Consider the following 27,260-nt stretch of genomic DNA (forward strand, 5'->3'; position numbering starts at 1 on the left):
ACAAAGAATGGGTAAAACTCTTATTTCTAACGTCTTATGTAAAGTACACTTCATTTCATTTAAGTTAGTTCTCTTTTAGATCATAAGTTGCACCATAACTAATACCACATGTTTTTAACGTTGCCTTCTTATAATATTTTCAATTTGTTTTTACAGTGCATCAAAAGTGTATGAATAAGTGCCATGGTGTGTAGCAACATTATTACTCCTGAAGACACGATGCTGGGTAGCGTAATTAAAAACGAACCCCTCTATTATGGCCTATTCTAACGATGCCATATCCTGGCAGGTGTCGACAATTGAAAAGCGCCCGCACTGTGATAGCTTTTCACGCACGAAGCCGCACGCAAAATGCGATTGGCGTTTCAATTTGCGTTGCAAAGCTACATTAAGCACATACCAACGATTGTAGCCGTTTGCACGCCTTTTTAATAGGGTTTTGAGTAATAATGGATATAGTGGCGCCAATGCTAATGATTATTTCAACGGTGGTTGCAGACTGGGGGATTTCGCTCCACGTGAAACGAGAAGTTTGGTTTTGTGCAGCAAGCGAGTTTAACTCGTTTGAGGCATTCTTAATGATCACAGTAATGAGAATGAACACAGTGTTCTAACGATCGTTTTGTTCCTTAAGTTCTTGGACATTGGAAATGTCCGCGACGGGGAACACACGTATAGCAATCAAATCAAATCCATTGCAAAACTAGTGGCAAACAACTATCTCAATTCAAATATTAGACTGTTAGTGTGGTGTGTTTTTAGAACCGGCAAAATGGTTTGTTGGATTTATCTGGCAGTGTGCAAAATTTGTGCATAGAAATAGAATAATTCAACAGATATATTCTATGTGGGGTACTTCTTGCTTTGCGAGCGATTTAGGTCGTTTACTGAACTAACATAATCACCAGAACATTCAAAAAGTAAGCATACATATATTTAAACAAGCATCGCATTTTAATATTCATTACTTTAGATACAATATTGGAAAAGTTGCCAAATAGGATCGAGTGCTTCGTGAAATCGAATATGTAACACTATAAATTCCATTCTGACGCCTTTGTATCACGTTCGTGGCAGCAAACCCTATTTTCCGGTTTTCCGGAAAACTTAATTTCCCACCTCTCGTCCCATTGCGCACAAGCCCCGGTTGTCGTAACCCAATCTACTGCAAGCGTTCGATCCGATCATCACTCCTTCGTACCGCGCTTTCCGGCAAGCTCGCCGATACACTCGCGTTGGCGAGGCGTGGCCAATTTTGTCGATCGATTAAAATCCCGTAATTGGCTTAATATCGCAACGCGTGTGGAAGCCAACCCGACGTGCCATCGGGTGCACTTCGAAGGTGCTGGGGCTTCGGTCGTTTCGTACATTATGCTCCCCATTTCTCCCTTTTCCAAAGTTCCGTCCTTTTCCGGACGGTGTGCTCCAGCGAGGCGGAGAATTAGAGACATTTTGTAATATTACGCTGAAATTGATTGGCCTGATTGAATTCCTGGTGCGGAGGCGCGCGCTATTTAGATTGTGAGCCTTGTATTTTTTTGCGATCTAAACCAACGGCTTTAGGTCGCATGAACGCAAGGGCCATGTAATCGTTTACGGTTTGTTGTGGAGGATTACGGTAATTAACCGATAAGTATCTAGTTAATATGATTTTCCTGCTGAAGCGATGGGTAGTGTGCTTGCTTCATAACGAGTAGACTGGCTCAAGCTAATTGCGCTTATTGTAGACTACAAAATCCATCATCTGAGGATTATAAATAGTGTGCTTATGAAAGTTCTCGTTTATAAAATAAATATTCACATTTTCCACATGATGGAAACGTTTAAATTGATGAAAACATAGCAGTAACGTCACCTCCCGTTTCTAACACCACTTCATCCTTCTAGAAGCAATTATTGCGGATACATAAGGTGGTGTTATGCTCTCGATATAATAATATTTTTAAAAAATCCAAGAGTATCATCTTCGATGAAGTAATTAACACATATGCCAAATTGAGCCATATTTTTTTCCTGTGAAAAAATAATGCGCAACGATAACCCTCGTATCAGCCGGTACACTTCATCATCACTATCATTTTCATCGCCACCGCGTTCGTTCCACAAAGTAGAATTTAATCAACCGTATAATCGGTCGATTGAAAGCGAGACAACATACCGCCACGCATACCGTTGCGACCCGTTGGCAAATTTGCAATAAAAACGTTCGATATCTCCGGCATTTCCTAACAGATTGGTGGTTGAACGGTGGCGTCAAGATAACCCGTGACGCCAGGGCTATAATTACACAAATAAAGCATAATTTAGAGAGCCATTTACGGATGGCGGTATCATGCCACTGGCGTTGACCGCCAGATTGTCAGCAATGGAGGGAGAAAGGGCGGAGAAGTGAAGGGTTAAAGGTAAAATACGAGATTTTGCTGAAACACTACACTCAACATTGGTTCACGAAGCGAACGACTCGTATTTGCAATTTGTGTCGAAAATTACAAAGAATATATAATATTTTGTTTTACTAAGCCTAAAACGTCATTTTGCAAATGTGTCTATCATGTGCAACATATGCCAACATAACTTTGAATGAAGATTTTATTTATTTTTCTACAGATGGTATTGTGAAAATTAGGACTCGTGGTTACATGTTAGAATTGGTAGCTTAGCTGTTTAGAGTGAGTAATCTTTTTAGTATCAGTCCTCGCTCTATCAGTAGCTCAATTTTTATTCGCGCTATGTGCATACTAACGCAATCAGCGGCGCGGGAAGCCATTTCTAATCGTTATTTGCGCTGCAGCTCCCGCGTTGGTTGGACGTTATCCGTTCAACTCAGATTGTTAGTAAATAAAATACCAACGATAAAGTAAGTCGTCCTAGATAACGCGATCCTTTGGTTTCAGTTCTCAGGGAACTTGTGCCAGATCGAGTGTTGAAAGTGCACAACCACAGGCTAAGATACCATTCATTACGCTGACGTTGTAAAGAAGGAAAACTCACTTGCACCAATATTAATCGAAATTAGTAGCAAAACAACTTAGAGAGCATGTAAAGGAAAAAATAATAGTTGTCTAATAAAGATGGAGGATGGTTGAGATGGAATCACCCGATGAAATTGTTAACCTACAATCATATGGAATTAGCGAAATCATGGACTCTTCGAAGAGGCTCTTTTTGGACCATATGCAAGAATTGGCCAAATATGCCGAGCGGACGATTTCCCTCTGGCGCGTGCACTTTCGCCTGACTCAGTACGAATTCGCAAGCAGTGGCCGAACGTTTTCTAACTCTCAGGTGAGTAATTTTATTCCCACAGGTATGCATTCGACCTCAGCGTCGTCTAATTCAATAATGTAAAAAACCACTCAACTTTCTTCCACTGATCCCAACTCGATAGTAGTAGCTTTTCTCATCATCAACTCCAATCCCCAAGCAACAAGCAAATCGATGGCCGGCAATCGGAATTGGAGCTGTCCGAAATGAATATGCATGTATTAGCTTCTCCGGATTGAGCTAGCTTCATGCTAGAGCACAATGGAGCAAACATGTCGGATCGGTCAGAAGTCTAGGTGGCCTTTCAGCTCCTCCCTTGCTCCGACACGGTCGATTTTACATCCAATCGCACATGCAACAGATTACCCCAGCGCCCTTCCGCTCGGGCCGACCTCGAACAGAATCCGTTCGAACGTTCGCAGATGCTCGGTTGGCCCACCGAAAACAAGGGCACCTGTCGGGCTGAAGGCCGGTCTGGTTTTCTCGTGGTGCTCCGCTGAACCGTGCCGATGAAATATATGTTCAAATTAGCATTCATCTCCACGCACCCGGGCAGCATTAATTTCACCCGGTGGAGTTCGAAGAGAAATTCTTTCCCGCTTATGCCTTGCTGAGAATGCGATTGTTTGACGCAATGAACACGCTTCCATATACACACATACACACACACATCCCGTCTTACCGAGACACACCTTCACGCTGGATGACGATTCGCTCTATGGTAATGGGAAGCGTGCGAGTCACGATGGAGGTGCCTGGTGTTTTACGCACACACACAGGAAGCGGGAGGCTTTATTATGCAACGGCTACAGCTTCGGTTGTTGAAACTGTGCCGAAAGTCAGCTGAAAGGCGCGAACATACCCTTCGGCGGGTTCTCCACGGTACGTTCCTCTTCCCACCCGGTACTTACCGATCTAGCGAAACCGCTATCAGACTGTAGACGGACGCGGCCACGGAGACTCCCTGTATGTAAGGTACGGTTTTGCACATCAACCATCCGAGCATCCACGCTGCCCCGAGAAAGGCGATGCCACGCGAGATGAATATGGAAAGAAAAGAGAAGAGAAGGAAACTGATGAGCTAGGCCGTCTATATATGGCCAAAGAACTGCGATTGGGGAAGAGACGGTGTTGGACAGTTCCGAAATATGCTTTTCTGCGGTTCCTGTGAAAGTTAGATTAGATTTGATATGTGCTGCGCAACGAGTTACCAAATGCATATAGCTATGCGAGTGAATATGATAATAATAAACATGGGAGGCACGACAACGTTTGTCGAGGGAAATCTAAGTTTGTTTGCTGCTGGCATTCTATTGAGATATTCAAACAACACGTGAGAAGTACTTTCGCAATTTATCAAACTATTGAACAAAGCAAATTGTTTCAAAATTAAGTCGCAACATGTAATAAATTACTCCAAACACATATAAAAAATTAAATATAGTACAGTCTTTGCTTTATATGCGCAAACTGTTGGTACGAAAAATTTCTAACCATGTTTTATCAAAAATGGTTGTACTAAAAATGTACTAAAACTGCGTGGCAGTCGATTCAAAAAAGGTGACAATAGCCTATGTTGTGCAAAACAAGAGCAAAGCTTGCCGAAACGCTTTCAACAGGTTAACCTTGTGCTTTAAAGTCTGCAATGCATTAATTTGTGCAAATGTCAAAGGACACAATCTTAGCTGCGGCTTTTGCTGGATAGGCACAAAAGCCTATTCAATAGCGGCACCGTCTGCAGAAGAACCGCTAGGTGGGATGAGTGTCAATGGGCGCAGGGCGATTCAGTAGCGGCCCCGACCGTGCGAATCCTAATGCAATTACACACAACGAACGAAAAATAGAAAGAAGTACCAAAGAGGCACTCGCAAGAAGCTGTGCAGAGAGTTGGGGAAAGCGTGCGTGCCCTTTTCATATTTGTTTTCTTTGTTTAATCTCTCTCTTTTTTCCACACACACACTTTACCAGTCAGGATGCGGAGGCCTCATTAGCGTCCCAACCTTCGAGCCTGTACAACGCCACGTCGGTCGTTGGGTCGGCGTTAAGTCATTAACGTCATCTTCCACGCTCCGGGGACCGCAATGCCACAATATATATACAAAAACGCATACACCCACACACACCCGTGCCCCGGGGGGAAACGGGGTTGGTCCTTTGCATAATTATCAAGAGGCTCTACTCCGCCCACGCGGTGCATCTAATATGTTCGTCATTGTCGTTGATCTGCCGAGATCTGCGGCTGAAACTTGAATTTCTACTGCAATGCAATTGCAGGCCATACTGGACCGGCTTACCGGCACATTCGCCCGGACCAACGGCAGCCACGGACGTCCGACCGTGCATCCCGTGCATGCCGTAACGTACATTCTCGTTCTCGAGCGTTTTGCGTGGGTATGATTTGCGTCGACAAAGGGCTCCACAAGCCCAGAATCCCCGGTGCATCGCCCGAATGTCTTGGATTCCGCCCGCTAGCCGTCAGCCACAGAATGGCCCGAAAACGTCAAAGCCCTCACCGGCAGACGCAGTGACGCAGTTTGGCATGAGCTCGTGGCTGATGGCTCATTTGAGCGAGTAGGATCGGACCAGGGCGGAACTCGAACCGTATGGGTGGAATGGTCTTGAAGTTTGCCTTTTCTTGGGACACGCCAATGGCAAGCCATGCAGCATGAGCAGCTTCCTGTGGGATTTCATTCGACCGCTACAGACATTCTGCTGGATGATTCACACTCACTGAACAGCTTCGCTCTTTTTGATCTTTGTCTGATATCTTATCGTCTTAGTAACATATTTAGATGTCGGGTAGGGACTATTTAAACTCTATTATTTGTTTGCATGGTGCCGACCCTGACCTTGACCATGTAGTGAAGATCTTACAAACATTCCAAGATGGCAAATGAGTTGTAAACTTTGACACATTAAAAAGATTTTTTCACAAATTTTTGATGAAAGTCTGCCTGTCAGCATATAGAATAGTTTTAAAAAGCGTTTAGCAAAGATTACGAAGAAAGTTTCATGTCAGAAAACTCTTTTTCTATTGGGATGTGGTTTGAACGAATGGAAAGGATATGCGTTATAAAAATGTTACTGATAATTTATATCAATTAAAACGGCCTTCACTTTTGGAAAATATTTGTGCTCACGATAACCCAGACCTTTCTCATTTTCTTTATGACCTAAACATTTATTCGTGGACGCAGTTTTTCCAGAGGGTTTAGTAGTTTTTTCTTCAATTTAACATACTTTACTTAACAATTTTACCGCAAAAAATATTCCATCATCTTTTGATGCATTCGAATTTTTTAGGTACTCTGCACCTGTCCCGACTGGTTTTGCGTTGAAAGAACGGCCGATTCCCTTGACATACTCGGGAAAATCTCTACCTAAACACAAGCCAACAAGTAACGAATGGGACAACAATCGTACGACGTTTTTTCGTGATTAAAAAGCTCCTGTTCTTATCACAGCGACACACGTGCTTTTAGGCAAATTGAACCGAAACTAGCACAAAGCGCCATCCAACATTCGGCGAACAATGGCGCCGGCACTGAGCCCGAACCGTTTTCCCAACGGTACGCTTTACTTCATCGTTGGCTGGGTCGTTGTTTTGTTGTGTCCGCCGAGTTGGGAGAGGCTGACGGGGTGGTTCCTAAGACTCCGTTTTGGTAAGAGTATGGAGTTATGCGGTGATGACCCGCATCCATTCATCTGTTTGGCCTTGAAATGTGTCAGATATTAAATATTCTGAAGCGTGAATGAATGACGTGCAACAATCATACACTGTTCTTATGTTAACACAGTTACAACATACTTCAGGATCTTAAGGGTCACTTGAACAACGACATAAATCACGAAACGTCATAGAAATAAGTGCATAAATTTAAGATTTTACTTTACTTTACTTTATTTCGATCTTAGTCAGTTCAGGTTCGTAGACTGCAGGACCAACATGGGCCCTCCAAACAACTGATCACGTGAAAATCATCCCGTGAAGCTCTGGTTAAAAGAAGGGCTTCCAGCAAAGAAAAAGTTAAGAGACGCAAGCCACAGGCCTCTCCTCAAATTTCCTTCCTTCACCTTCGTCCTATGCTCGTCATGTGTTGAGTGATTAATCAATCTTGCTGCGACCGGGGTGATAAATCAAATTTGTGGGAGCAAAAGTGCAGCAATTACAATTATCGTCGCCTTTTCCCATCGCCTAGCCGGGGTCTAGCGATGTAGTCGCTGCTTTTGTCACTTAACTCCAAGCGGACCATTTGGTACCGCCATCGTAATGACTCACATCCTATTGGATTTCTTTTCTGGAGCCTGCGGACGTGAGCGTTCAATTAAGGGTGCATTTGGCCTGGGCGTCGTTTCAGACCATTGTTTCTCGTGTGCCGAGAAGAATTCCATTTCCTCGTTAGCCTCCTACAGTTAGCCGTGGTTCACCCATCGGAGGATGGATCAAAACCATTGGACTCGGGAAAGGCCCTCGCTTTGCTGCACTTACTTTTTCAAGCCTTCGGTCGCATGATCAACACGAGCAGTAAGAAAAACCCTTCTTTTCTGTTGCTACCGCGCTAGCAATGCAACGCTTCCGTATGGAGAAATCCGACGAGTCCCGAAGGAAAACTAACGTCAAAGGCGGCGACTATGTAAGTCCCTTCCCTCGAGGTTTCAGCTAATAGCTTGAACATACCAAACAGGAACATTGAAAATTCTGCTTTATTGCAATCCTGCAATATTTTGAAATGACGGTTTAGAATAGCTTCGTTAAGCTTGCGTTAAGAATTAAGGAAGTCTTATAGTATAGCCATAAAATTTTGATAATGTTAGGATTATCAATAATGTCAATATTTTATAAGTGCGTACTTAAAATCAGGTAAATAGGAGATATGTTTGCAATGATACAAGAAAGTCGTCACTTGTTGTCAAGTGCCTACAGTATTTCCGAAGCAAAGTTATAAACGGTCTCATGAAATTTGTTCAAATATTTCAGACACTCAAACTTGTCAATTAGCATATATTTGACTATAAAGGCAAATTACATTCCATAACAGGCCAATAACCGATTTTTTTTTTCAAATCGATCGTAGCTTTCTGACGAAAGATCATATCCTAGTTCTAGACAAATTTCAGAATCAAGGAACGTTACGTCATGTATAGTTCGCTGTGACTTGTTTTCTAATGTTTGTCCATTGTAGAGCCGATGCAAATAAAGTCGGATGCATTCAGTGTAATTTTGCGTCTTTGAGAGTAAACGAACATCAGAAAGGTAATGAATTCATCTAAATGTGTAAATATTATACATCATCACTAACAACTAAATTTCATACACTCATGTTTAGTTTACACGAGGTACAAAAGACTGAAAATACACGCGAAAATATCGCTTTTTTTCGTTTCGTGTTAACGTTACAATTTGGGAGCCGATTCAAACGAAAGCGCAGACAATGTTGATTTTAGTGTTTAACTACAAAACAAATAGCAGAGAGGTACTAAGCATGATAATGCTTAGTTTACATGAAGCGCAAAACATCCTTTGCAAACGGTAAATGCTGTCAGTTAGTCAGTCAATTGTCAAAATTTGAAAATGTGTTTTTCGGTCAGCGTGTGAGTGAAAAATAGATTTGCAATAATTTGCCCACCGTTGCTTTACGCATAATGTAAACTAATAACTATTCGAGATGCTTTCTTATAATCGCAAGTTATATATTCAATGCTTTTCGGCATTACAATGTATTAAGACCAGGTTTTGTTGTTCAAAAATAGCTGTAACCAACTAATTAACCCTTGCTTTCGATGTGAGATTGAATAAAACATTCAATTTCTTACTACACTTTTGAACTAACCTACCGGCTCTAAAAATTGTCAATATCAGCGATTCAATGGTCATCATCCTGGGTAAAAAGGCACATAACAGAATGTCATCAACGCCGGAAGGACAATTGAATAAGATTTTTCGAAATTCATCCAACTACATCACCCTCCCGGCAGAGCACGGAGTCCCGGGCAAGGAATTCATTTATTGCGGGCCACGAATTTCCTCCTACCAGTCCACCGCGGTAAAAATTACCCGCCTTCGCTGCGCACCCTCTCCGGAACCGGTGCGGAACCTTGATTTCCAGAATTGCCATCCAACTTCCCATGGCCACGGCCACTTCCACCCGGATCCCGGTGGCCACGAGGACTCATGAATATTCATTACACTCTCTCCCTTGCTCTCCCAAATTCTTGGGCCTCGCGCCCGCCCCCGGGTCATAGGCAAGAAATGGCCGAGAAGCCGCTCAAGGATAATCAATTCCAATTAGAACAATTCTCGGCCACTTCTTTCCGTAATGGGCTCTCTCAGATGATATCGAAGGAGGGAGAGAGGGAAGGAGTGAGGGACGAAAAGGTCGCTGACGCTGTATAAAGGTGAGCCCGTTTTTGGAGCGAATGTCAAACGGTGACGTTCGGTGGAATTGGTCAAAAGAAATGTTCCCATCAAAAAGCCCTGGTTGAGTGGACTGCGGCACAGTTGGTAAGTATAATTTAATTACATTAATTTAGATGATTCTCACAAAAGCCCCCCCAACGCGGGTTGTAGTGGATTTGAAAGTGGTTCCGATGGGAGATCAAGCGAGCAAGCAGTTATGGTTGGCTTTGAGGAAAAAGCCGCTTAGTGCAAGGTTACAGGAACCCCCCCGGTAGTATGAGGATAAATAAACATTGTATCAAAAATCCTTTCCTCCATCCCCGAGGGTCGCGTCGCTGGGGAAATGGAACTTTTTGTCGTGCCAGAGAACGAGAAAAAGATGCTCGCGCCATCGGGTTTGATCCAGCAGGGATTAAAGCCAAATGCCTTCCAGGGAAGGTTGGTTTAGAGTTTTCCACCACTTTTATCGGTATCGTATGAACCGGGTTTTCTTAAAGTGTATGGCGTGTGCGCAAATATTTACCATTCGTCTTATGCAATCGCCGATGACGTGTGACGAGGTACGGGCGCAGCGCTTGAGGGGCATCAATAGTTGATCAGTTTAGCAACGGCTCTGACAAACCATTTCCAGCGGGCACAAGTTGGCCCGCGGGCCACGATTTTCCCAAGGGCAATTTTGTCAGAGAGTTTCGGCCTGTGCTGGATCGTTCAATCGAGCGCAGCATCGCGGGTCGTATGCTGCTTTTCCCATGCTTCCGCTCGCTCTACGAAGACTACTGCCAGGGTCGGAGGCATCTAAGCCGGGACGGTAAGGAAGAGAGGTAGTAGGTTGCTAAGGATCTCTTAACGATGCGATGATGCTTGGAAAATTCGCCCAAAGAGATTGGTTGAAAAAGTACGTGACGACAAGGCGGTACCGCGGTAGGGCGACGAGGTGGCACCGGTTCCGTTCAATATCGGCACATGGAAGTCATAAATCGAAATCCACCGCCCACCGCCAAGAAGTGGCCCGAGATGGAGATGGGAGCCATCTTTCTTTGCGGGTTTTGTTTTCTTCTTGTTTGAAAATCGCTCGATCGGATATGTGTTTGGAGTTTAATGTGTGTCGAATGTTTGGCCATGTGTATGTGAGTGTGTGTGTGTGTATGTGGGCGAAAGTACTTCACCAAACACTTCTGCACGTGGCGGTTCGCACATGCCCGCCCCCTGTGCGGTTCGAGAAGGTCCTCATCGATGCGAGGCGAAGATGACGAGCCACCCCCCGGGGATGAGTCCGGGCGACGAAATTAAATTACCCACCAAATGGCGCGGGCGGTTGCGGCGTCATCGCCGACTACGAAAGCATTTAAGTACGTCGTCCATTATGCTCCGAACTGCATCTTGACATACTTCCCTAGCGCGCTTGTCGCTTATCCAACCTTGGGGCGAACGCGGAAAGAAGCTGAGAGGTTTGCTCTCGCCTTTCTCCACGTCGCCATTCGTTTATGGTTGCCATCAGCCAGGATTCGATTGTTTCAATCACCCGCACAGACACACGTACACATACGCCCATGTGTCCGATGGCAACTCAACTCAAACAACACCGAACGCTGGGCAAACTCATTTGCGAGGGATTACGCCGGGGGATAACGATCTGCTGTAACCGCGCGCAAAGAATTGAACCATTAATATCTGATCGGTATCTTCGGGAAACCCTCGGTGATGGAGAGGAATATGAAGGGGGTAGGTTGATTGTCCGTGCAAAATAGAATGAAAATGTCACGTTCACGTGTGATCTGTGGGTTGAAAAATGATAACGGACCTTTTACCGTTTAAACGGATGTCGTGCGAACGCATAAACCCATTCTACTGTGGGTTGGCGAATATTAGCGCAAGTTTGAAGGTGTTCAAGGATTTTTTTTTGTTTTGTTTTGTTGTTTTGTATCGTTTACATCCCCAGTTGCGTGAATATATATTCTTCAGTGGGTTCATGTTACTTTAAAAACAAACCGCTAAACCTTAGATGTTGGGACATATGGCCTTAGTTGCCGGTCCTTAACCCTTAGAGGTCTACATCACCAGATTTGCTGGCGAAGGCCCAGGAAGCTGGATTCAACAGCCGTACTGGTGTAAATCCTCGCAGACTAAGAAGAAGAAGAAGAATCTTAGAAGTTCAAGTGCTTTAAGGGACAGAATTTAATTCAAACAAATTTCCTGCTGTATTCAAACGGACTTTCCACTGTGGAGACGGTAAAAACATCCTGATTGGCAGCCAATGTGGTCGTGATATAAGGTTTATCGGTGATATAAACAAACATAGTATGATTTGGTTTCCAGGCGCTTTTATTGTTACGTTCATATTTGGAAGTTTTATTGAGTTTAAACATTACACATTACATACATTAGGTGAGTATAATAAGTAGGCATTGTTTGCTAGCCCGAGAATCCAGAAAGAGGGCACGAAACAACAGCCAGCAGCATACGGAATTAAAGTAGTAGAATGGTGCAAAAATTTGGAATCCCCGAAAGACAAGATCTTAATCATCATGCAGTGTTGCAGTTTCAATGTTTACAGCTACTACTGTTGCTTTTGTGAACCCTTTCAAAATGGTTAGAATAATAAATTAAAACATATTCAAATCTGTCTGATCGAATGATGAAAGAAGAATCAATCTGATTATGTTTGTTCATCTCTTGGGAAACGTTAAGGAAACCGACTGTTTATGACCATTATGTTTATCACTTAATAACTATCGATCTCCACAGAATGAACCCTTTGGAGCTAGTGCATAAGGTTACACTTTTTTTTATTCAATAATAAGTACTAACCTTGAAGGCTGAACAATGTAGACTTAAAAAATTGAATTGTGTAACGGATTGATTTCAGATATTTTTTTTCTGTTTAAAATGTGGCATGAAGTCATATGAAGAACTTTCAACATTTATTTGGGTGGCAAATCAATGTGAAATTGATGTTTAGCACTTCTTAAAACTTTTTATGAGCATAAAGACCATGTAAATTTTGCGAGCTTAAACGGAGTTTCTTTGGATCATCCGTTAACTTCTACAATAACAAATGCAATTCAGTTGGGATACATTAATTTTCTAATATTCTTTTTGACTAATTATGGTTTGATAAATATTTGGTTCGAAATTGACGGCACTTTGACGGCCGCACAATTCACGGCGTCGCAACGCTTTGCGACCGGTGCGTTTGCGCTAGTTCCTCTGTATCTGGCCGCCCTGTTTGATACAGGGTTTTTCAGTTGATATTATAACAGTAGCAGTATTTATTCTAACTGCAGCACATGATATTCCAACAGTACCAGTTGATTTCATAACGCAATCATGTTTATTATAACTGTGTCAGTTGAAATCAGAATCGTAGCAGTTGATATTATAATCCTCCTGGTACAGCAGCTTGAGCGAAGTACGCAACAGGCGAGTGTAAACGTATATCGCACGAATGAAAGCACACGGTTGATCTACATAGCAGGTGGGTTCATAACGAATGAAGCTCTTCGATTTCATTGGAACGAAACTGCTCACAAAAATAAGTAAAAAATGACATGCAGTCAACATGAAAATTAATCAGCACTGCTTGTTTAAAAATTCCTTTCGTTTTGTAATGAAATTAAAGCGATTCATGCGAGATGAATTCACCTGCTATGTAAATCAACTTTGGCGTTTCATTCATGCGATATACGTTTATACTTGTTAGTTACGTACATCCCTCGACCTGCCATACCAACTTTATAATATCAACTGCTACGATTCTGATTTCAACTGACACAGTTATAATAAACATGATTGCGTTATGAAATCAACTGGTACTGTTGGAATATCATGTGCTGCAGTTAGAATAAATACTGCTACTGTTATGATATCAACTGAAAAACCCTGTAATTCTTTTTCAATCTTTATAAGAACGCGCCCTGTGAAATTTGTTTACTTTCCATTTGATATTTGTTTTTGTATCCAGTAGTCTGTGGTGCGTGTCTGGTGACAGCGTTGACAGCACACCAAAATGATGTGCTCGGATGCAAACTGAAACGGAGCCATTACATCTCTAAATGTATAGTTGTTGGTATATTGCAAAAGTACGGAGTTTGGTTCTTCAGAAGCATTGAACCAAAAACCCTAAAGGTAAAAAAGAAATATTTAACATAACTTTCACGTGTAATATATTGCCTAGAATTTGAATACAAGTTTGTCATAATGAACTTTTTTAAAAGCAACACAGAATTACAGTGACAGCCGACATAAAAGTCAAACAGTAAAAAATAAGGAAGAAGTAAAACTTGCTTCTGTATCTTCGGACATTCAACCAACATTCTTATGTGATATTTACGAGCAACTAAAAAAGTTTCAAACTTTCGAATATTGAACATATTGCCCACAAAATCGATGTCTATCCTTAGAGATAGATATCGTTTCGAGTTACTCACTCTCTTCAAAATTACTTTCCCACAAAAGGCATAAAAACGGCACGCACAGCCAAAAGCTACATTTTCCCAGGTATTCTCCGCGCAATCCACTCACCACCTTTACGCTCTCTTCGTCCCCTTTCGAACTTGGTGCACGTTGGTGAAAAACCAGGTCAAACACCCCCATCCGTACTCGCGGAGCCCGGAAGTCCCCGGAAGCGATTCTGAAGGATACAAAAAGTTGGATGACCCACAGCCGAAAGTTTGTTCCCGCGATGCATTTGTGTATCTTTGCAGGGCGTAAGTTTGCATTATGCGTTCATGCATGCGTTTCTTATGTATGGAAGCTTTTCCGACCACTCGCTAGAACACGGAAAAAGTTGCTTGAAAGGTGCTGGAAATGTTCGCGAACGCGTGCCGAGCAGTGCAGCAGGAACTTTTCGATTTCCGAACGCGTGTCGGTTTTTCGAACAGCCGTTTTCGGAGTTTTCCCCGCCCAGGTGAAAATGGGGAAAATTGGGGAAACGGTGTACAACAACTTACCCTTTCTCGTTGCATCCTTTCGAACGGAATTCGAGCTCGGCTCGCTAAAGCTCTCGAAGCTCGGCACTCTCGCGAGAGCGGAAAATGGAAACCTCCACCCTCCCAGCCCGTTTCTTCGCTCGCACGCTCCCTGTTGAAGGCACATGTTCGGCTGTGATTCGGAATGCAGCCGTCGCCTGCATATGATCCGGTCCATTGTCGGTCGGGAAGGTGCATCCGCGTTCGGTTCGGCAGGTTCGCCGAGCCGTTCTATTGACCCACACGCCCGCACACACCGACACGTGCGCTGGTGTGCGTTTGGCCTGGTTTCGCTCGTCGGGCCGTCGGGCTGTCTGGGCAGGGAAATTTATGGGTTCAACCGCTCGACGACTTTTTGCGCTACAGACGGGCTCAGACGCCCGGACCCGGAAGTTTTCCGAAGGGTAGCGCCGACCCCGGGAGCGCGTGATGGGACGTATCACCCGGGAGACACATGGACATGCCCGAACGCACTCTCACACACGAGTGTCTGCGTGCCCACTGTCCAGCGTCCTATGTCGTAGGGCGCTAAGTGAAAGCCAAAGTTCGGGCGCATTGTTTTGTGGTTTTTCGCATAGCTAATCGGAACCTCTCCATCGATGATGGGTTTTGTTTTTTGTCTTTGTTTATTTCGTCTCAATCCCAGGCCAAAAGGAAAAAGCAAAGAGTTGGAAAACAAACGAGCAAACTTTAAACAAACCGATGTTTTTCGAACTGTGGTTTCGAACATCGGTGACTGACCCAGAAGACGACCTGTCCCTGTCACTGTCCCACGATCTTACGGCTAACACAGCGGTGCGAAACGGTAGGGAAGGTGTGGTAGAATATAGACGGCTGCAGCCCACCCTAATCCTGGACTTCCGCCCTTTTCCCGCAGCAGCAGCGGCAGTGAAAGCGTGTACGACCGGAGTCGTCTCGGAGTTTGGTCACGTCGGGCGGAAGTGCTAGCGTCCGATGTTACACCACGTCGTCGGGCACCACCGGAACTCCAATGGAGCATCTAGCCGGGGTGCGTTGCGTACGTGAGGCGTTTAAGGATTGCCACCGGGAAAGCGGAACACAAATCCAGAACCATTGTCCAATCGGTGTGACAATAGTTTTCTTTATTTGCTTCCCATCTCGTGACGGAAGGAGGGCTTGGAAGAAGCGCGTGGCGCGGACAAAGCTACAGTGAAATGGGTAATAAATGAGATTAAGCTACTGCCACGGATGTCTCACTCTGCCGTGGGAGCGGTATTTTCCATTTCCGGTCGCGCCACCAACATGCCCCGGTCGGTGAAATCAGTGGTTGGAGGGGCGTAAATTGAAAGGCCACTGGAATACTGTAGATATCGGACACGATATTCAATTTGTGAAAAAATAAACCATGACTTCTGCACTCAAATGGCAAAACAAAGTCTTGCAAATTGTTTTCCCGTGTCTTGCGAATAGTTTACAAGTGTAAGACATTCTTAATCGAAACTTAACAATTAAGAACACCAGTCAAACAGCAATTAAACTAAACAAATATCAATTCTTTGAAAACAATTAGATTTATAGCATTATGTGGTTTACTAGTTTTATATTAGATGTTTTCTAATTTTGTTTCGATTGATTTTAGACGAAAAGCTCACGTTTAACACGTTGACTGGCATGGCTATTTTTTTTTTGTTTTTGTTTGATAGCCAGCTGCCATTAGCTCTAAATGTGTTTGTCCCATAAGTAAATGATAATGCAGCATAAAAATTATAGTAATATTAAAAACAAATTCTTTGAGAAGGTCAGTCTTTGCTTAGTCTTAAAAAACCGTCGGTATTATACATTATATAAATAAATTTAATTAAAAAAGAGTGTACAAAAAAAGTGTGCTAAAAACGCTTGGCAGTCCACTTGTTAATTGGTGAATAGCAGAACGAAAGTGGTGAAATGAACCGCTTGATATATAAGACATTAGGTACGGTCACACGAGACGAATCTTTGATGGCGAACCTTTCGCACACTATTATAAACGAATGCCAAAAAAAGGTTCGCCGAACCTTTTAGCGTTCACACGTAACGAATCTTTGATCTAGTTTCATTGATAGTTGGTAAGAATAAATCAAAGTAAGCATTGTAAACCAATGGGGAAATCGAACGGAACGTCAAAAAGGTTCGCGGCAAAGGTTCGTGCTATCCACCAAAATCGGTGAACCTTTTCTGCTCGAAAAAGGTTCGCGAACTCTGCTCGATTCACTAACACATTCAACAAAAGGTTCGCCGAGCGTCCAAATTCGAGCAGGGTTCGTCTCGTGTGACCGTACCTATTGAATTTGGCTTCGAACGTGCATGCGGAAAAGTTCTGTTTAGAAATTAAATAAGTTTACAGAGGTGAGATTCGTACATTGATGCAAAATATTTAAGGAAAAGACTTTTCGTGGAATAAATGTGATTAATTTCATAATTTCCTGAACGCAAAACAAAGTTAATAGTAGGAAACATATTACTTACATCGATGTACTTGAACAACTCCTATAGACAACAACTAACCGATCTACAAACGTGGCAATCCATGATAGCTCGTATGCTTCGAATACTTGGGAAACGGAAACCAGACTGGTAATTTGAACTTGGACCTTTCCGAAGAATGGCCGCCGGCAAGGAAGATACGCCCATACGTGTGGTAAGCAAGCAAACCCGGCATCGGAAACCGCTGGAGCCGTTTTAATTATCGCATATCGAGCAAACATGCCCCCTTGTTCCCAGAACCGGCTGGTCAAAGTGTATTGGCTAGCGAAGAAAGAAAAGAAGCCGTTGGTCGGAAAAGGCAGCGATGGGTCGGAATGATTGCGACCATTGATATGCAACCTGTTAACGTCTGGCACAGGCAGAGCGCTGGACCAACATCAAATGAACTGTTGAACATTGGTTGAGAAAGCTGCCAATCCTCTGTTTCCCGGAGTCTGGGGGACTTTTCCATCATTTGCCATCGCTTCCGGAAAAACTTTCTTTCCCGTTTATCTCATTTCGACATCCACCGCTACATCTTCCCTGCTGAACTCACATTCACACGCACACACACACATATCCAAGTAGGACTTAACATGGCCACGGTAAGACCAAAAGTTCATTCTCCCTTTGGGCTCGTTTTGGGAAAGCGCGCCGAGCACTGCCGAGCTCCAGTTTTCCCGCGCCTGTGCGTGTGTGTTTCTCGTCCGCGCGGTATGTCTGTGTGCTTTCTCGACCGCTCCCGACCCCAAAGCACCCACCTTATGTACAGAAAGCCACCCCCGGGCTGAGGAGGTTGGTCCAGGGAGGCTTTGCGATGACCTATTTATTTTATTCCCACTCATATCCGAATTGATTTTCTTTCGCATTTCGTTTCCGGGAACCCTCCGTCCCAACCGGTGGCTTAAAGGCAGATAGCGTCTTCTGTCTTTTATCCCTTCTGCTTGTCTTTGTTGTTTTTCGCTCGCGATGTCCTCCCGCTTGAGCAAGCCATCTTCGCAGGCACTTTGAGATTGGTGTTTTTTTCCCGGATGGCAATGATGGCAAAGAAAATGTCACTTAAAGCGAACCTGCAGCAGTGTGAAAAGCAGTGAAGCGGAAAAAATTACCCTTATAAAAGGAAAAGTGGTTGTGCTTATGCGTGCCAGGGAAGAGGAAAATGGATCGCAAAAGACGATGATGGTGGAAAAATCTCGCACGGAGCCGCATTGTATTTCGCCTCATCCGTTTCGCGAAACCGTAAACACACACACACACGCACACGTGCACACATTCAGCAGAGAAACGGGCCTGCCTGTACCAGATTAGCCCGCATTACTGCCGAATTCCGGAACGATGGTGCACTGGAGTGAGACCCAAATTTATATGTCTTGTGCTCCGTACTCCTTTTCAGAGCCCCAAACCGTGAATATACTTCAGTCGTCAGTAACTTTCCGTGCGTTAGACCTTAATCTTCAACCGCAGGATGAAGTGGATCCACGCCCTTTAAGGATCTGCTTAACTCCAACCTTATTGTAACGAATGTCTTTTATTGAAAGAAAAGATAGCCTACTTCAGGTGAAATTGAATACAACCTGGCCTTTCAGTGCACTTCGATGTGACGGAGTGTCGAATTACAATATTGCGAACGGAATCGAAATCTAAGTCACCTAAAAACACTAATCGAAATCTAAGCCACCGAAAAATCTCTTGGGTTACAAATGAAATTTTGGAACCGATACGGAACGAATCGGTTTTCTTCGTCTAGAAAATGTTCAAAAACGCAAGTCATCATTGCGCGACCTTCCAATACTGATATCGTTAGGCTTTGCAATCACGTGGAACAGGGGTTGAATTGACATGATGGTCGAAACTTGTATCTGTCATTCAATCAACAAAGTCCAAAAGAGGTTTTATAAAAACTGCCAATATTGTCATTTTCACCTCATTTTTCCTATACTTTATTATATTAACTGGCAAAAATAAATGACTCAGCAACCGATTTAGGTGACACCGGTTGTAAAATGAACATTCTCTTTATTGTAAGTATTTTGACTAAGCTTTTTCAAAAGTTTCAAAACATATTACGTTTCAAAATGTGTTTGAATGCATTTCAACAATTTAAATTGTTGAACTTTTTTCATTTGTAAAGAATATGGTGGACAAATTCAAAATATTCAGTGACACATTAATTAGTTATTTCTAGTACTTATGTATATTATGGCCAATATTAGAATTGACTATGTTGAAGATTTTTCTTAATTCACTTCTATTTTGTTTTAAATGATTATTCGAAAAGCTCGATTTATTTTCTGTTTTATAGTTTTTCAACATACTTTTGAAGCAAAAATACGAAAGCCAACAATTGCATGTTTTTGTTCTAAAGTCGGTAATAGATTTTTGAAAACTTTTGCATGTAACAAGAATATTTCAAAACAAAATGAGTTTTGTTTGAAACAAATACCAAATCGTGGAAAGTCAAACTTAAAACTAAAGTAGAAAATGATCAGAGTCATTAAACTTGGTTAAAACAACCCATGTATTTGAAGAGAAAGAAAGAATTTATGATTTTTTCTGGATTGTTCACTACGAAAAAATAACATGTAAAAATATCAAGCACACGCGTTCCAGCCTAAACATTCTTTTGCGAAAATTAAGTGATAAAGTTTAGCTTGAGTCCTGACACGTACGAAAAGAAGGATATTTACATTCATTTTTCTCATTCATCTAGTAAGAAAGTTCTCGTTTATGGGTTCTTTGACTCTGTTTTCCCCTGCGTAGATTGGTACTTCTGCTTTCAGTTTTCCTCCTGATATCGAAACCGGTCCCAAAGTCGACGGCGATTTTCTTCTCGCACCATTTTGCTGGCTCAGCTTCTCACTGCGGACACAAGCAAGCGTCATCTCACAAACGTCTTGTATTACCCGAGCGCTCTTCCGTTCGACGGCTTTGCGATTGTTGTTTCCTAATACGATTGTCGGGCGGCAAGCATGATATTCTATTTCTATTTATGTTTCTTGTCCTTTCTGCCTAGTTGCTCTTTTTGCAAACGACGTCTTGTGACGACGTCGAAAGCGAAGCAGCGTAAGCGGATAATAATATCGAACCCAATGGAGTCGATGATGATGATGATGATGATGTTGTTTCCGATCGGAACCTTTTCCCTCCCCGTTCACCAGGATAGGCATCGGATTCTGTTGCACAACGCACCGAGTTTGTATCTGTGTTATTTTCCCTTTTATTCTGTTTATGTGTCTTTTTGGAAAGGAAACACGCTCCCAACAGGTTGTGGGGTTCCAAGGAGTGGAACCGTCCTCATGACCCTTCTTCCTCCGGCGTTCCTAGTTTTTTTCCCTCTCATTTCAGGAGAAAAAATACGAGATGCACAAACAAACACGCTACTACAAATAATACCATCGGAAGGATCCGACGGGGCAACCCGTCCGACTCTCAAAGATCCGTAATCCGGCAGGCGAAGCGCGAACGTAACGAGGATAATCAGTGTTTACTGCACGTAACACGTTCACCGTTTTCCCTAGCCCCTGCGCCCATTTCCTGGACGGCCGATGAAAGATTGCTTTCATTTTTTATCGCGACGCGTGAAGCAACGAATGGCGTTATGATAACTGTCAATCCGGATGCTCCGGAAAGAACCGGAAGCTTTTGGCTGGCACTTGACTATGCCGCAGTACGCTGGCACTAAGAGGCACTTGACTATGCCGCCGTACGCTGAATATTGGTAGTGTCTGATGTATCGAAATATTTTATTTTACTCTAGCGGCATAAAACCATACCGCAATCGTCTTTTCTTAACCTCATTTCCATAAGGCAGTTTTATGTGTATAAGTTTAATTAATGGAAGTTTATCAGTTATTGAATATTCCATCTCGATCGTACTACTGTACTAGGTATGCCTTAGATTCTGAATATTTGTAAATTAATTTTATATCGATAATAGTTCACCGGTCGGTGATCAACTTTACGGACAACAGCTCCACGATAATGGAACGAGTCTCCAATCATATTCACGCACGAACATGATCGGCTCTCAGCACCGATATCACAGCGTGTGACTTTCATGATCTTTTATCTGTCTACTATTCTACAGCAAAATGGCCAACAAAACTCGATTTACTGCTCTACACAACCCGCCGGTGTAAATGGGGCAATACATGGCGGAAACCAGCGCCGTTTAACGACTTCGGTGTGATATCATCTACTCTGGCAGAAGACGGATGGATTGGAACGCGCCAGTCCGGAGGCGAGAGTTGGAGGGATCGATTGATTGACTAATAGACATGTTCCCGCAGAGCAATGGAAGGCAAAATGGCAGGCAATGTTGGGGAGAAAGCGCGGGATCGCAACTTTACCGAGCGACTTCCCCCGGAAGCAGACCAAACTTTACTCCTTGATGATGGTAACGGATGGGAAAATCATCGGTTCGCTAACGCACATAGCGGTGGGTGAAAGTTTTCCTAGACAAATTTGTCCCACGCCCGACGCCGTCGCCATGATTTTCCCCGTCGTGAACACCCACTCACAAGCAAATCACAAGTACACGCTCGTCACAGTATCGAACACCGCGCAGTTTGTGGGATGAAGAAGAGTTTCCCTTTTTCATCGGGTTATTATGTATTTCCTGCTACGACGGGGGACCGCAACGGTTTCTTTTAGGCCGGCAAAAATTGTTTTCTTTTCCCGTGGAATCCCGTGTCTGCCCGAAATGCTCGAGCTGAAAAACTTTTCCTCGGGAAATATTCATCTTTACGGAATTTGCCTGAAATTGCTACACGCGGACCTAGCTAACATTGTTTAATGAGCTTCATATTTTGTTTTTTAATTGGATCAAACTCCTTGCGATGGATATTACTTTCGAAAGCAACTTTAATGTGTGAGGAGTATTTGAGTGTATGCAGAACCATGCAATACCGTGCTCCTATTCATCGAATAAAATGTTATGTTTTTTTCCAAAAATGACGGGAAAGCCTATAGCATTTAATTTTTTTTACACATTCATACATTTTCTTCATAATGTTTTAATATGTTTTTCCAATTCGTAATAGTAAAACTTAGGTTTTATTGTATTCAGCAATTTTATTGTTTTTAGTCATTTAAGGTTTATCTAGTCTTGTGCTAAATAAATCTTTTGGCGATTTGACCTTTTGGCATTTTGAATCTTCAAACCTTAATTAATCTTTCGAAAACTAAATAAATCTTCATGAATCTTGTCACGAATCTCCACGATTATTTCATTGGCGTGGATCATGTGACCAAAAACAGGGGGTCCTTCTGACCATTTTTGGCTTATCACTTTTCATCGGTTGATATCTTTGGGATTTATGAATCCCTCATCAAAAGATTCATGAATCTCTAAAACGCAAAGAATAGTTCAGATTTATGAATCAGAATTTGAATTACGCAACTCTAGTTTATACACTTCTTAAAATGTTGTTTTAATACATAAATATTTGTTAATCGGCATAATATATTGGACGTAACCAATTTAGCTGAATTAATTCAGGTTAGCGAAGGGGATTTATTTTATAATCGTAAATATTCGAAAGATCCCGAGGACGCATACTTTCTCGCACAAGCCACAAGCCACCAGCGAGCAGTAGGCGAGCACAAAATCAATACCAAGTGCGGAATAAATCAACATAATCAGGAGCACCGAAATTGAGTTGAGCAATTATGGTTTCCCTAACCCCCTCGTTCCTCCTTTCCTAGCGCAAGAGAGTTCGATGCAACGATGTCGATGCAGTTTTTTCTGCTGCAAACCGTCTGCATCCGGACGGGCACGTCTTCTTCAGAAGAAAACGGTCGAGTCGCCCGGAGGCATTCGGTTGAAAATCGATTATTGACAACTCAATCAAAGAGCGGGGATGGAATGGTGGGTAAAGGATAAAGCAAACGGCAGTTGGAAGCTGCACCGTAACGGGACAACGAAACAGAAACTCACCGATACCGGTGCGCTCCGAGGCTTCCTCTCAGGAAGACGCTAAAGAAAAACGTCTCGGTGAAAGATTAAACATTGTAGAAAAATATCTCGATGCAAAGCAGCCCCCATCGTCATCGGCAGATGAATCGAACCCCTGCCCACACCATCGAGTGTGAAAGAATGCTCGGAAAAAACGAACCCCGCCAATACCGACACATGCATGGTGGAAGTCAGGTCATTTCGTGTCTGAAAATACCACCCATTCCCCTCCATTTCCGGGTTCGTCGCTTGCCGGTTCCGACAAACGAATGCTTTCCGTATTCTCCTTTTTCGGAGGCACTCTTATCACCCGGCTCGGTCGCCAGCTTCCAGCATTAAGCTTCAACCCCATTGAGCCTTCCGGCAACCAGCACCGGCAGGGGGCGATTTATTCAACGCTATTAATTTATCAACCATCTTTAGAGGGATTCCCACCGGGAACGGGATGTTCACCATCAAAGTGCATCGTCCCCCCGGGGGGGCTACAGGTGAACACATGAGCGAGCATTTGGCCGACGTTCAAAGGCCCACGAATGCGGTTCCGTCTGCCAGCTGCACCTGCACCGATAAAAAGGATCATAATCGTAGACAACTTCCTAGTCGCTGGCTTTGCTCGGCTTGCCAAAGGAATCCAACGCAAGTGATGGGGCTTCGGGCTGCTCTGCTTCGCTGGCACTTGATTTTCCCGAGCACATTTTCACCTGTTTTATTTTTACCAACTCTTCGCAGTTCCGTAGAGACCGTTCGTGGCGTTAGAGACATTTTATAGGAAAAGTTTGCCATTTTTGTAACACCTCGCCGGCGACGACGATGTCGGTGCCTGGTGCAAGCACAGATAGACTGTGTTCGGGCCAACACTTAAGGAGGCTGTGTGTTTTTCTTTCCCTTTTCGCCCCACATTGCCCATTCGCACGGCGTTCCGCCACGAGCCAAGAGTAAAACAGACCATCTGTCACGTTAGGCCAGGTATTAGGCCATGGCACTCCAGGGTACTCCAAGTACTCCCATCGGTGCTCCCACCTCCCACTCCACGCTCGACGATGATGGATGCGCCAAGCACGCCAAGGCGGTATTATGCGACCTGGAAAGTGGGAAAGTTCGGCGAGTGTAGTTCCAGCCCGATTCCGAGCGAAACCGAGCGATTGAAGCGGGGGTCGGGCATTACCGGAGCAAGTACGTGCCACCGACGGCATTGCTAAAGTTGAATCACTATTTATAGCTCCACAGAGACTTCCGGAAGACTCCTGCGAGCGCCAATATGCGGGCTCCTTCCGGTTCTCGGGGTAGGAATGAAAACAAAACTCCCCCGAAGCCATTAACGGCCGGAGGTGTGAACGTATTGATAAATAGGCAAATATTTCACACTACGCCGTCCGGGGGTGCCCAAGGTGCATTGGAGTTGGTTTTTCGAGTGCCGATTCGCTCAGCCGCGCTTTGCTACCGAATACGTGGCGTACGCCGTGCGCCGAAGAGCAGTCTCGCCCGAACACATCATTACTGGCCCAGTTTCGAGCGAGCCGTTTTCGCTGGCACAATAACGTGTGTATGTGTGTGTGTGTACGAGGGGGGGGGGGGGCTTTTCCTGACCAAACACCTGCCCATTGGCCGCAGGGTACCCGTTGCTCTTTCCGCACGGACCTCGAAAACTATGTCAAGGTTGACCGAATCGGTGTAGCCAAGCGGAATTGGTTCACAGAGCCTCACTGTCACGTGAGCCCCGATGGGGGAATGGTTGCATTCGGGTGTGAAAAATGTGACACGGCATGAGAAAACTGGAGAGAAGGAAAGAAAAACAACTGCCCACACACGCACATACGTTCACCGACACCTGCACCACCGTAAGCCTCCAGTAGGGGTTCTACAACTCATCTTTAGGCAGGGCAGCAAATCGGGGACAACTCCGGTGCACATAATCTCGAATGAGGTGCAAATAATGCAGATAACACATAAACACTCAACAAAAGGTGGTAAAAATTACCAGCCCGTATGTCATAGAACGACATTATTGGTGTGTTTTATATGTCGCCAAATCTAAGCTACGCAATTGAGAACGTTTTTTACTGAAAGATGATTTTAACATGTTAACATTAACATCGAACGGAAAGATTAAACTCAGAAAACTACAAAACTATTCCATTACTACTACTTATCACTCGAACGCTGACTTTAGTTTTATGTTTAGCTATGTTTTGCAAAACTTATATTTAGTTAACTTAGTTAACTCTCAACTTTTATTCGGCGTACTACGTTCATTTTTAATACTATTTAGCTTACTTATTACTTGGAATATTTATTTGGTATGTTTTACCGAATTTTGATTTATTTATACACTCTTCCCTTCGTCCAACAACTTCGTGCAAATATACATAAATATAGGTTTGAAAGAATATAACATCGATTAGTTTTTTAAACGCCATCCTCCTTAAAAATGTATATCTATGTCAAAGAATATGATTAATATTCAACTAGCATTACACAATAATATACCTTAAACTATCGACCTCAACTTGTTAACGTTCATTAAGACTTCTAAAACGTTTAGGCTGAAAAATAAAGCTAAAAACTCAGTATTCCAATGATGCTGTTGTAATTTATAAAAACTTTCAAACGAGAAAAAGTTTTAACAAAATAACTCATTCTCTCCCAGTATACCAAAAGGTCGTTGTCCAACATTGGGATGTCAAAACTCCGCTTTTAAAAACCAAAGAATCACACCAAACGCGAACAAATCATAGACACGCAGACGCGCAAGGATGATCTCGGAGTTCGTCCGTTTGTGAGCTATTTTAGTTACTATTTTACTTTTACAGCTATTTTACTTTTACAGCTTAAAAGACACGTCAACGCCCGATCATATCGTAGCATCAAAGCGTGATTGGTTCGTATCGAAACAGGGCCATGTTTGTATGTTTGTGCTGGTGACCATTTGATGGTATTAAGCAAACGAACGTGTCAAACGGGTGGGTTCACCGTTTGCTGGCCTGGTTGTAAGGATTTCCATCGATTTCTTCCAACCAGCCCCTCCTCCATCGATGGCGTGTCGAGGGCCAATGGACCGTGGCCACGGGTTTTTCCACGGACAGCTCAACGCACGTCGCAGGGATCGCATTCTGGCGCGTACACAGATACTGTAACGAACGGACGATGTGTTTCATTCGTTCGTCTCGACCGAACGAACGAAGATAGGGAAAAGGAAAACCTTACGGTTTTTGAAGGTCAGGACGAAATGGAACGTCCGTACCGGATACAAATTTTTTATATTTTATGATAGGAGAAACCCTCAAGATTAGTCAAAAACTTGCGCGCTAAAAGGAATTTAGGTCAAGTACGAACGAGACCGTACTTGCGACGTTTGTTAGTTTAGGATAACGCGAAGAACGCGAGAATAGAAGAAAACAGCGATTACCGCTGTTGCGCGCCAACGGGCGCGCCCAAGAAAGGCAAAGAACGAATTTACATGTAAACTTTCGGTAACGATCGCGATCGTGGTCCTAAATAAACATGAAAAGGAAAAGGACACGACGCATCGGTACCAAGAGTCTAAGGCGATGCGTGGGATAAATAAACATTACGCAACGGCCGACGCATGTGCGCATGCGTTGCGTAATCGTAGCGCAAGGAACGCACCCCGTTAGGACCCACGCAACGACGCGAACGCAACGAAAGCGAGGATAGGATAAGACCGTAAAATTCAGGACTCGCGAGATAACAAACTAAGCACAAAATTCTCGCTTGTTAGAACGAGATCCTCCATCTCGCTTACGATCGTTAGAGGATAAGAAGCGTTTTAGTATATAAGCGCTTGAAACTTTTAATAAATCAGTTATTTTTCAACCGACACTTGAGGACTGACGAATTTCATTCGCTGTTCCAATAATCCGAAACTAGGCTCCTCACTCCCAACCTCCTTACGCTTGATCACTTCTCCGTTAGCGGCATGTCGCGCTGCGGACCGGTAAGTTTCCAAGACTTAGAGAATTTTTGAAGGCTTCTCTCCGACGTCGGCCAGTCACGGCTCGGACGGAACTTAGAAAATTTTCGAAGGTTTCTCTCCGACGTCGGCCAGTCACGGGTCGGACGGAACTTTGAAAATTAGACAAGTTCTATTCCTTAACCGAACTTAGAGAAAACTCGAAGGCTTCTCTCCGACGTCGGCCAGTTACGGCTCGGACGGAACTTCGAAACTTCGACAAGTTCGATCCCTCCAATCGTC

General features: G+C 43.6%; 1 protein-coding gene across 1 annotated transcript in view; it reads right to left on the bottom strand.

Annotated features, from left to right (window-relative positions):
- Window positions 1-27,260, bottom strand: part of LOC131287058 (neuropeptide SIFamide receptor-like) — a 104,916-nt gene that overhangs the window by 55,057 nt on the left and 22,599 nt on the right. The window contains exon 3 of the mRNA XM_058316073.1: window positions 4,176-4,275. Coding sequence (XP_058172056.1) covers window positions 4,176-4,275 — 100 coding nt within the window. The remainder of the gene's footprint in view (window positions 1-4,175; window positions 4,276-27,260) is intronic.

Source organism: Anopheles ziemanni, chromosome 3, assembly GCF_943734765.1.
Source record: "Anopheles ziemanni chromosome 3, idAnoZiCoDA_A2_x.2, whole genome shotgun sequence".
In the NCBI taxonomy this organism is placed as follows: domain Eukaryota; kingdom Metazoa; phylum Arthropoda; class Insecta; order Diptera; family Culicidae; genus Anopheles; species Anopheles ziemanni.